The 12,747-nt window shown below is 38.8% G+C and overlaps 1 protein-coding gene across 4 annotated transcripts in view; it reads right to left on the bottom strand.

Moving 5' to 3' along the window:
* Nucleotides 1–1,914: 1,914 nt before the first annotated feature.
* SPOPL (speckle type BTB/POZ protein like) overlaps nt 1,915–12,747 on the bottom strand; it is a 32,118-nt gene continuing 21,285 nt past the window's right edge. Inside the window, exons 6-11 of one of the 4 annotated variants that reach the window (XM_064718113.1) lie at nt 11,294–11,471; nt 11,144–11,199; nt 9,469–9,591; nt 8,273–8,415; nt 8,133–8,186; nt 1,915–6,122 (exon numbers count right to left, since the gene is read on the bottom strand). In XM_064718113.1, the coding sequence (XP_064574183.1) occupies nt 5,978–6,122; nt 8,133–8,186; nt 8,273–8,415; nt 9,469–9,591; nt 11,144–11,199; nt 11,294–11,471 (699 nt within the window). In that variant the 3' untranslated portion in view covers nt 1,915–5,977. The other 3 variants (XR_010440972.1, XR_010440973.1, XM_064718114.1) reach the window with 3 other exon arrangements.

Genomic DNA, 12,747 nt, shown 5'->3' on the forward strand with positions numbered 1-12,747 from the left:
ATAAGCCAAGGCCATGCAAACTCTGTGAAGTTGGTTTTTCTTCCTGAGTCTCAAAAATCACAAGCTTGTTTCTCTTCTTTATACTTGACTCACAAGAAGCCCAATTTTACACTTTGAGCACCAGCTTCACATGCTGCTAAAATAAAACTTATTGACACCCCCTGGAATGCCATTCCAAAGCACTCAAGAACTCTCTCTCAGCTGAGCCTGGGATGGGTTTTTTCCCTTGGTACAGTGCTTGTAATGGAAAAAGCAAATCCTGAAATCCTTCACCCGACTCCTTGTATTTTTCCAACTTTCTCTGAGAGTACAAAGAAGGAATCTTCAAAACTGACAACAAGAAACAAGTTCTTCTAGTGGAAAATTGCCAAGATGTTTGCAGAAAAATAAACTGTTCAAGACTAATTTTAAGAGGCAATTAATAGCATTTCCTCTGTTAGCACACTATCACAATGTTAAGTGCAAAGTTATTTGTGTGTAATGGATGCAGCTGCATCTTTAATCTAATTTACTTAATAAACGTGGCAAGTAAAATTTGTAGTGGAATGGGTAATATTCTACCTTGAATAGTAATTGTAGCTGAAGCCATCTAAAACACAGAAAACCATTAATGCTATGAAGTTTGGAGTAGTGGCACAAGGACTCACTTTAATCAACTTTAATTTCTCACCTGACTGCTCAGGCTGCACTCAAACACTTCAACACCAAACCATCCCCTCAGCACAGGGCAGGACAGGCAATTCTGTGCAGCAAGGGATGGTTTCTACCCATCAGCCTCTATCACCAATTCAGAATCAATATTTGAGCTTCTTCCTTTTAAAGAAAGAGGACACACACGGGACTGGACCAACACCATAAAAAACTTTTCACAATATTCAACCTAAAGGAGAAAAGGATGTCTTCAAGTGCTCAGTTTCCACATAAAAAAACCCGTGGAATTTGCTACAGAAAAAAAACAGGTGGTTTTTAAAATCAATCCTCATTGAATCAATTTTGCTGAATAACAAAATTTTTTATGATTAACAACTGGGAGGAAAACCATCTTCAGAAAGGATAAAAATATGGCCTTCTAAATAAAGAAATAATGAAGTTTAACATTCTTTATCTGGAATTTCAAGCTCAGGTCAGACATTTGGATTGCATAAATAATTCTGATACCACTCAGGGGTAACCAGTCCTGCTCCCCTCAGAAGTTACTGAACACTGTGGGGATGTGAGTTATGCCATTATTGATACAAACCCCATGAGGAACATCAGACTGAATCACTGTGGAGTCAGTTAAGGGATGATTTATTTTGTTTTAAGCACACCTGGAGAATTTTGCATGTACCTACCCAGACACACACTTTTCATGAAATAACTTACCTTGACATCACCATTTTCAGGAGTTCAGAGTGTCCAAAGCCACATATCACTGCAAATATTTATAACCACATGAAACCCCTTCCATACCACTCCTCCTCTTCCACAGCACTTCTCCTGTAACAAATGCCAACAGCATTCCTCCTGGATGGGCTCAGCAGCAGCCTGTACTCCTTGGCAGGACAAAGGATGATGGTTTTTGATGGTGGGTGGAAGAAGAAAGATTTCAAACCCACCAATCCCATCTTCATTGCCACAGCATCAACCCTCCTTCCCACCAGCCCTGACAGAGTTTGTGCTAAGGGAGACACTTCTGTGGTGGGAAAGTGAAGCTGTCCAGAGCTTTGAAGTGTAAAAACAGGAAAAAAACCAAGTTAATGGGTTAAAATTAAAAATAACCAAGGCTGCAAGATCCTCCCCAGAAGTTTCCAAAAGGACAGCAGCATATTTGACATCAGACTGACAGTGCTGATAAAATATCTTTCTCAAAGCAAAGGCAGCAATTGGGAACAAATGCAGGTACAGACAACAAATAAAGACAGACACACTCTGTATAAGTAACAACTTTATTGTAACTTGATGTGCTGAAACGCAAAAATATTTTCAGCAACAAGGTACAAAAAGTATTTCACCATTAACATCAGCTGATAAAAAAAGGCTGGATGGTTTGATACGACTGTTTACATATCTGAATTTCTCTTTATCATTTCCACCCCAAAACAGGTCCAAGTCATTTCACTGGTTTAACTTCTAAAATAGGACTCATTGATCTTAAGCCTTCAAAAACCAGGTTACAAATACAGTGAAGTTCCTTGCAAAACACTTGAAATAGTGAATTCCCTTTACAAACATAGTCCATTTACTGTAAGCAGAAGCCAAGATATGAGACTAAGTGTCTTGGCTAGCTAAGGAGCTAAGCTCTGCACTAAATACACTACTGACAACAGACAGGACAGGTAACATTCCATTTGTCAATTACAAAAAAAAAAAAAAGCAATTAAGCTTAGGAATTTTAATAAATTGTAAAATTGAACAAAATTTGACAACATTTCAGGTAGCAGTACCTCACATTTGCAATTCACTGCCTTCTATGAAACACAGTTTCAAATACTGCACATGGCTTTTATTCTCTCAAAGGAGAAGCCTTGCTGTGAGGATTTAAAAGGAACACAATCTCTGTGTAGGTCCTCTACTGATCTCCTGTGCAAAGGTGAATTTTACACTAAATACTCAATGTGTAGAAAAACATCAGAACTAGAGTAACCTTGTGTCCATGATTATCACGTTTTGACATACACTTATCTTGTAACAGCAAATATCACAATTTCACAAAAATATACCATTACTCAACTTGTATCTGTAATACTTATTCCACTTGCTTGTATAGTTTGTACCTTGGTGAAATTGAATTTAGGAAGCAAGAATCAACATGCAACAGAGGTCAAATGCAATTTGAACTTTTCCATCTCAATTGTGTACCAAAGAGCATTCTTCTTCACCTTTACAAACACGTTTTACAAAGACCTTGCACCCTGTTAAATCATCCCTTCATTGCAACGGTTTCCTATAAAGGCACAATGTGTTCATACTTCTGCATGCAGTAAATGGACTAGGAAATAAGGATTATTTATTGAAGCAACTTCCACCCAAAGCATCTCCTTAGGAGAGGTCTGAATGGAGAAAAAAAAAATATATATATATATAATACATAATAGCATTTTAACAGCAAATTGAGTCCTTATTTTTAGAAAGTCACCCTTGACAAAAAACACCACACAGTCACACACACACACACGCACACACACACAGGACACATGCAGGGTTCTCCCCAGAAAAGCACAGAAGTGGTGGTTCACATCTAGGAGAGTAGTGTTGGCAAGCCAAAACATGGCACCTTCATACATAGGCATATTCCTAACCCGGAGGGAACACCAGGAAAAACCCCCAGGGTCTCAGCCTGGAAAAACCTGACCACTGATTATTCCTGATCTGCTGCACTTCCAACTGAGGCTTTAAGGGCAACTTCTTGAGATGTGGGGAATGAAACTGAGTTACTGAATCCAAAGGGGGAGGTTGGAATCATCAACGTCCCGTTCCAGTGAGAACACTGCATGTAGGTAATTAAAGAGGTGAATAATTAGTGCACTCACTTAAGATTACAGCAACTGCTTTACCTTTTTCTCAAGATCTGTCAGAACCTGAAAACATAAATAAATAAAGTCCAATCTGAACAGATGGATCAGCAGAGGGCTCTTTCCTGTTGGTGTACACACAGTTCACACTGCCTGGCTCGAGGAGGGGACACTCCATGATGCACACAATATCACAGCACAGTGTCTGACATTTTTTTGGTACAAAGTGTGCTATTAGGCTTGAAAAAAAAAATCCTAGCAATCTTTAAGCTTTCCATCTGATTACTGTGAGTTGTTGCTTTAGAACAGGCTGACCTGGGCAATCATTACAGCATTAAATATTCAAGTCACTTTGCACGTGAGCGCTGTGAGCGTTACAGTGATGAGGAGCTGAAGTCCCAACACGTTACACAGTGCAGCAAAAATATGATTCTGGAATAAACACCTTCACCTCCTGTTGTGGAGAATGCTTGTGAGACCTTATCTCAGATAAATATTTAAAAATTGATAAATCTCTGTATATATATCATTTGATGCCTTGTGTATTATTAAAATTTCTGATTTTACACTTTAGCCATCATAAAGATTTAGCTAGAAGGTAAGAAAAAATTCATTTTTAAGGGTTTTAGTCTTCAAAATGGGACTGGGCATTTTTTTCCAATTTACCTTTATAAGTGGTTTACTAGATGCCCAAGTATAAAATTAAATATTCTTTCCTCTAAAAATTTCATTCAGAGCAAGTCAGATGAATCTCAATGAAATGAGGATGGAGAAACAATCTGAAATTCTTCCTCTCTTCCCTGCACGACTTTTTTTAATAGGCAAACTGAAACCCTTAGACAAAGTTGTTTATAAATTAGGTGAGATCTCCTCCCATTCCCCACTGTAAAACCCAAATCTTCCCCCCAAAAAAGAAATACAGCATATTATCACTATTACAGTAAACTCAATGCAATAACTCAGGGAACATTTAGAGTGTGCACTACTGCAGACTTTTCCTCCCAATTGTAAACAAAGCTATCAAACACTGAGGATGTTGATATTAAAGCTAAGGTTCATATAGTAAAGAACTGGCCCATGACAAGCAGTTTACAAATGTTTCATCCTTTTTTCACATTATGCAGAATTTCAATACCATCCACATTATGCAGAATTTCAATACCATCCACAATGCTAGTACAAGAACTGAAATGCAAGACTGAGCAAGTCTGTGCTTGCAGATACCATCTGACATTTCAGGGAAATACTCCTGGATGTGTGCACAGCCTCCCCAGGTGTTTGTGGGAGCCGTGCATGTACGTCAAGATGGGAAAAATCCCCTCAAAGTTTTTACCATTCACATGCCTTTTTCAAATAAGCGAAAATATTTTGTTACTTAAATATGAAAGCTCGCAATAGCCACCTTCAATTGAGTCTTAAAAAGACATGCCTTTCTTTTCTAACAAAACTAAATCCCATGTGGCTGTGGGCATCTTAAAATGTATCTAAAAAGTTAAGCCACAATTACCTGTACCTCATTAATTCATCAAAAGCAAAATATATATGTACCACACAACATACAAAAGTTACACATTAAAAGTGCATATTCAAAATCCATTTGGCCCATTTCCTCAATTTACATTTGGTCATTCTATGCATCCTTGACTTTTCTATGCAACCATACACTGGGATATATTTATTCCATTTACAATACCATTCCTTTTCACATTGAGCTCCTTTACCTCTCGTTCAGTTCTGCATTAAATGTAAACTAATGATGGACCGTAAAGAAACACAAGCAAAAGGTTTATTCTGTGTTTCTCTTCACTGCTGGGACAGCTTTGACACACACACAATAAGCATTACAAACTGTAATGAAAATACATTTTTGGGCCAAACCATTGCATATTTGCCCCCACAATGAAAAATAAATTATGTTCAAAGCAGTATATTGCCATAAATAGCCTGTGGGCATTTGCTGAAGGTAAACAGGCTCTCCCTATATTTAGCACTTGCCTAGGGTACATGATGTGCCTCTGGCTCAAGTGCTTTTAATGAGAGGCCAGCCAAAACCTTCCAGTTAGCACAGGACCAAACTATAATCTTTTTCTTTTTTTCTTCTGAAAATAATGGAAGATCCCTTTCAAAAATTAATCTTCAGTTATCAACTTTACTGCATTATGGAGCTAGTGCAATCCTGCAGAGCCTAGTCAAAAAGACAAGGCACGTTAAAAAATAATAATAAAAAAATCAAGATACATTAGACTATATGGACTAGAGAGTCATTGAAGATAATTTAAGGCCTTTCAGTGAATTAGAGTAATCAGTCTAATTTAAAGCTGAGGATTAAACCATAAATTATCCATCTGAAAAGCAAACAATAGGCTTTTTCAGCTTCTGTTCTGTGGACAAGGATAACAAAAACTCTTGTTATGGTTTGTGAAAACACCTCTGGACAAGGAGGAGTGGAGTCAGTCCAATTTCTCTAGAGTTCATGGAAGATCTCAGGACTGTTTTAGCCGTTTGCGTGGAATGCCAAACTGTGGACACTGTGCAGACGCCAGAGCGCGAAAGGCCTCGGCTACTAAGTGAGGGTGGGAGTGGATCATGGACTTCCAGCCTGCAGTTTCCATTATGTCTGTTGCTTGGCTGAAAACAGAAGCATTAAGAACAGTCACACCATTTCACAGACCAAATGCACGGTGGAGAAGAGCAGGCAAGGCAGAAGTGCTGCAGTGAAATATTGTGGGGCAGACCGGGGATGCCGGGGAGGGTGCCAACAGAGAGAAGCAGCAATTTGCAATTTGGGTATGGAAATATAATCAGATGTGGGACAAAAGGTACTTGTTCTGCTCTACTCAGTACCAGCCAGACCTCAGCTAGAGAACTGTGTCAGAATAACCACCTTGAAATTGCTCATGAGAAACAATAAAGAGGAAAACCAGGAAGAAAATGAGGTCTAGTGCAGAGACAAAAAGCAAGGGAAGACACGATAATCTCATTACATTAAAGGGCATGCTCAATTTGGGGAGAGAGAAGGATGACAAGATGAATCAGCTGAAACTGCCTCAAAAATGATGCAGTTCATCTCCTACAAAGAGCCATGAAGGCAGATTAGCTGGCTGGCTCCAGACCCCTTCACTGGGAGCCTGCAGTCTCAGTCTCATATTGAGAACATTCACTCTTTTTTCAGTGCAGATGATGGGCCACATTCAAAATAGCTCTCAATGGCCACTGTTGATTTTTAACTAACACAAAAGTAACAACAGATTTCAGCAAGTATCACACTTACACCCAAGAGATAAAAACTACGTATTTACTCAATGTATGTATTTACTTTTTGGTTAAATAACAGGAAAAAAAGCAAAAAATTCACTTGCACATGAAGAATATTGTATTGGTTGGGTTGCATGTCACACTGACACAGGATAAATTTGAAACTAATATGCATCAATCCCAAGTTCCCAATGCCCTGCATTTTCACAAGCCTGTTGTGAGCACCCTCACCCTGTTTCAGGAACATTATCAAGCATGAAGTTATCAGCTGACCTCTACACCACATGATCTCTAATCTTTGGTAGATTTCTTATGCAAGCCTTTAATCTGCTGCTGCAAGTCAGTGAGGGTAAGGGCCTTGAGAAACAATACTAAAGTTCAGACTCCCTGGTGCCCAGAATCAGTAAATTAAGCCGGGCCCTCTCCTACTATTTCCTTGAATTCCTGTACATGTTTTAGCTGAAGCAAAGATGGCCAACATGTTAACTAGCAAACATTCAAGACAGAAATCAGCTCAGGAACTTCCAAATCACTTGAGAAGAAATACATCAAGTAGTTATATAGTTATGATTCTGACTTATCTCTATTACTGATATTTTACTATTTACTTTCACCACCCACTGCTTTTTCACATCATGCTCAATCATTACGCCTATGAAACCTTTTTATTTCAAGGAGAAACAACAATTTAAACTAAGTGGTGCAACACAGCCTTTAAGTTCTCTGGAGATTCTGATGGTAAGAACTAAGTGCTCCACTGCCCTTACACTGAGCCTACTGCCAGCTCTTCTGCAGCTGGCTGTCTTCCACTCTGTGATTCACTGGAGCTGCTGCAATCCAGAGCCTGAGCCACACAGTCTCAACCTATTTCCAGTGTAGGCAGGAGCCCTCAGAGTCAGAGGGACCAGACTGACGAGTTGTGTGGCCTCCAGAGCACTTGTGCTGGCATGTGGGAAGGTGCACAAACACGTCCCCAAAGGCAAAGAGAGCAACTGCCCTCCTGTCTGTGGAAATACTGCAGGCTCACACTGACCCAAGCAAGTCTCAAAACCACACTGGGGTTATCACTCCTCCAGGCACAAAGCTGGGTACTCATGAGAATGGTTTTCTCTATAAAGGCTGCTTCCATCATCTCACAGCACTGTGCCCCTGGGAGAGGGAATGAAAACCAGCTATTGTTAGGATCTCACACTGGAGAGCAGCTAACATTCCCTGGCATTTAAAGGGGGAGTCACAATCATAACTGGGGTAGCATCTGCTGAATCCTACTTTACTTACAGTCAGTGACAGGCCTCAGTAGTGTGGAAATGAAGCAACAGTTCTTAAGATCTGCAGTCTACTTAGCAGTGTTTGTACAGAACATCGTGGGGCAGGGAAACTTACTTGCTATTCCAGTTTTTCCCATCTTTACACCCAAGTTGTCTAAGAACACTGCACCTGCAAGAGAGAAGTGTGCTAATATTGAGAAAGTACACTAAATATAAACACAAAGATATTTAGTAAGTAATCCAAGTGTTACTTGCCTGTTAATAAAGTCTATTGCTTGTGCTTTTAGCTGTTCAGCGCTGTGCAAATCTGCGAGGATAAGAATGTCAGCAACATTTTCTACCGAGAGGTTACTACAGAGTGCTTCCTCACACATCACCTTCAGCCGTTCCAGTGCATACTGGAGAGAGAGAAAAACTGCACTAATCATTCCTCAAACTCATTCCCTCTGTCCTCATTTCTGCAGTTCTTAAAACACTTCCAGCCAGGCTTGGTGCTTCCCGAGTTTAACATCAAACTGCTTCCCCATGGGTGCTGCACAGTGCAATGTGCTGCACTGGACAGTTCTCAGATGGAACACAGGCATTAGGCCTGGCACAAACTCATTAAGGATCTTGTTGACAGAGTTTTTAGCAAATAACAGAAATAACTCATTCAGTAGTTTTCATTTCACTTTTGTTTGGTAAGGGAGGAGGAGCAAGGAGCCAAATCAGCATTGAACAGGTTCACATCTCTAAGTGAGGGGCAGGAAATGAGACAATGGAGTTTCATCAACTACATTGTTTAAAACAATCCAACCCATCTCTGAATTCCCCAATTTCCCTCATACCTTTGATAAAGCCTACAAGAAATTTGATGGGAAAAAACTGCATTCCCATATTATATTTTGCATTAATAAACCGTGCTTCTTTTTTGAAGGATGTCATAGTCTGAACAGGTTTCATTTTTATTTTCTGGTATTGCAGACAACCATATATACCAACCTTATAACAGTCAATCTCATATAATCAACCTTATGATGATCTCTACATTTATCAATTATGCCCTAAATCAAGGCCAGCATTCAAAAAAACCCTTAATTGCTGAGCTGCTATAAATCCCTTCATCTCAAAAATCACAGTAGAAAAAGTATTTCAAAGAACAACAATTTTAAGAGTAGACATGATCCCAACAAAGAAGAGATGAAAGATTAGAACTATTAGGTTTGTAGGGAAGACAATACTATTTGTAAAAAAAATTTGATAATAAATAAATACCTGAAACACTTCTCTTTAAAAAAAATCTTATACTGCTAAAAAAATCTATTCTTTCCTATCTTTCTTTATTTCTGATAAGAACTGCTCCTCATGTTTTAAAAAAGCAAAATATAGATCAAAAAATCTGAAAATAATTTTTTTAATCAGCATTCCCCAACCAAACACTAGACTTGGGAAGTTTGGAGTCAATTACTTACTTTGTCTGCAGCTGCCAACAAATTGTCAGCCATTTTTTCAAGGTTTGGTGCTTTTCCTGTGTAAATGAATCTCATCATTTCTTTAAAAACTTCAGGGTCTACATCATTTATTTCTACACGATTCTGGTAAAGAAGAAGAATCAATAAAAGTCTTTGGAATTTAGCTACAATTTCGAAGTGAATATTAAATATCAACTGCATGCATGCTACAAGTTTTCATTCACCATCCATCATACAAAATCCTTACAAATTTAAGGTAACATTCAACAATGTTAAGCTGAAAGCAATCAAAATAGCTCTTAAAACTCAGGTAGAAATCAGCTGGAACAGCTCCAGTAATAAAAAGTAATTGTAATTTTTTTCCTAGAAATGCATAACTCTGGAGTCTCTCACACAGACTGTACATAAAAATTAAGAGTTTCAGGAATACTAAAAAATGCTTCTGAGCTTCCAACACAAAGACAATGTGTTTGGAATATCAGAAGTCAGAGCAGCAGACAAAACAAATTGAGCCATTCTTGGCTGAACTTAAACTGAGTCAACACAGCCCAGGTTTTGTTCTGAGAATCCAAAAAGCAAACACACTGAGCTGACATCACACAGCTGAAGATTGCCATAATAAACAGTGGCACTGGAAGCTTGACCAATCCTACAAAAATATACCCTAAAAGCAACTAATGAAGAGCGAAATGATGTCAAAGATGTAGAAGCAAACCCAGATTTTTGAAAGGAGTATAAAAATCCCAGGCACAGGAGATGTGCATGGTCTGGTTTCCTGTCAGTGCTTAGGAGGAGGGCTGCAGAGGAGATGCACGGATGGATCTGATGAAGGCAAAGGCCTGGCATGGCACACTACTCAAGCTGTGACATGTCTGGGTTTATTTCAGACCAGGAATCTCAATAAAATGCTCCCAGTACTCCAATTCCACCTGTGACAGTTTCCAAACTGGAGGTGCTGGGAAGGAAAGTGACCCTCAGCTGTACCACAGCACTATGCTCACTCAAAGTGTTTGTGCACACTAGTGGCATCCTGCAGTTTTCAATGATGGCCATCCATCATAACCCTTCTGTGAGGTGATCAGTTCCTCACCTCTTCATGGATTCTGCCCATAACCAACCCACTTTTGATAATTCTTGAAGAAAGACACAAACAGCTCCTCGCCCTGGGAGACATCAAGTGCATAAAAGCGGCAGCAGTGCTTTGCTGATTAAGAAACCCTCTATCCAAAACACTTACACAGGTCAAGTGCCTGCAGAAGCTGTGAATGGAAAGGTGTTCCACTGCCTGAGGGATTAATGCCAGTCATAATCCACCTCTTGTTTCTTGGTTACCATAAAAAACACTTCAATACTCTACAGCAAAACCTCAGTCAAGTCAATCAGCTGATGGGAAGATACAAACTGAGGCAAAAAGGGGGCAGATTACCGGGTCAATTACAGCAGTAGCTAATGTTTAAAAACACCATCTAGGGGCAGATACAAGTACCTGAAAAACTCCAGCACCTCTCCACTCTTTCTACACAACTCCCTCAGAACTCACCAGGACAGGTTCATGTCCCTCATGCACCATAAGAACCCTCATCCTCCTCAATCTGCTCTGCCTCAAGTTTTCTGCAATGTTTTCCTCTTTCACAAGGTACAAATATTTACATGTAATATTTTCAGTGAAGCTTACCTTTTTGCTTTCTTCCATTTCATGTTCAAACATTGCATTAAAAACTGGAGATCGTGCTGTATCAAGAAAAGTAAATATTAAATATAATCAAATTTTAAATTTATGGCAATTTAAATTACAAAATAATAGCAATACAAAAGTAGAAAGTACCTGCAAGGACAGATTTATGAGCTTTGAATTCTTGTCCTCCTACATAAAAACTGCAATCTGTAAATCTTGTTGTTTCCCAGAGATTCCCTAAATCTTCTGCTAGTCGACATTCAGGTACCTTCAAAGTGTTTGTATTAGACTGTCCTGATATATTTACTGAGTCTTGGACCACGCTTACCTAACAGAAAATCACAGCAAGACAACTCCTTCATAACTGAATGCCAACAAGAATTAAATCACAGTAGTACCTATTGCTAGAATTCCAACAATTCCAAAGCAAAGCAAAAAACAGTGAAGCTTCTGGCATTAGGCCAGAACCATAAATTAATTCTTTACAGTTTACTTTAAAGTAACAAAAAACAAATAGGGCTTGCTCTAATATTGTGTACTTATCCAACCAAAATAAAAAGAGAGAGCACAATACCACATGCCACCTGACAGAAATGCCAACATAAATAAGGACAGATACAGTTCTTGGAAAACCAGTGGGAACAAAAACAAGTTAATGCTATTTCAGAGTTAAATTAACAGTTCAACACTTCACCCATCTCAGTAAAATATACACAATATAAAATTATATACAAATCATCAGGATCACATGGTCACAGAAAAGTTTAAAGAACAATCTGTAGAATTTTTCAATACCCCTTATTGTACTGACAGTTAAATTTATACATAACCTGCAGTGTGATAATGCAAACTAAGTGCAAGTAACAGCTCCTTCATTATTTCATTTTGCTTAGTCCAGATGAGGCAGGAACCACAAGTAATTGTTTTCCAAACAAGACTAAAAGCCATTACTTTCAAAATAGGTTTAAGGTTTAAGTAACTTCAGTAATAAAATGCATTCTCACAGGATGTAACTTTGTACAGAACTAGCTAAGAAAACTGAAATATGTGCATTGCAAGTCAATATTCTGCCATTATTCCCCATGTTTAAGTCTTTCATTTAGGAATGGAACAGGACAGCAGCACTCCTTGCTGCTTTTTCAGTTATCTTCACATACCAAGTTCTTTAATCAGTGTGTTGGGAAAACAGGAGAACTCAGCAGGTTTTGCTTCTCTTGTCTGCGAGCACAGACCTGAGAATAAAACCTTTGTAACGAGCCATACTACAAGATATTGATCACTCCATCTCTTAAATACAGAAAATTAGGATTAGATCTTAAGAAAAAATGCTGATACTGTTACGATCAGGGCTTTGGTTGACATCTGGAATAAATCTGGCATAAAGCTAAACCAGCACAGCTCAGCTTCACAGAAAGTGGGAGCACTGCAAGCCAAACTCCAGACCAGAAGAGGAGGAGGATGATCCAATTATGACAGCAGCTTGGGGATTTGAATCACTGCCTAATTCCCTGTATCATCTCATACCCCCTTGTGAATACAAACAATTCCTTTTTATTCTTCCACCTTAAAAAAAGAGAAAAACCCAAAGCACAGCAAAATTTCCC

This window comes from Zonotrichia leucophrys, chromosome 7, assembly GCF_028769735.1.
Source record: "Zonotrichia leucophrys gambelii isolate GWCS_2022_RI chromosome 7, RI_Zleu_2.0, whole genome shotgun sequence".
In the NCBI taxonomy this organism is placed as follows: domain Eukaryota; kingdom Metazoa; phylum Chordata; class Aves; order Passeriformes; family Passerellidae; genus Zonotrichia; species Zonotrichia leucophrys.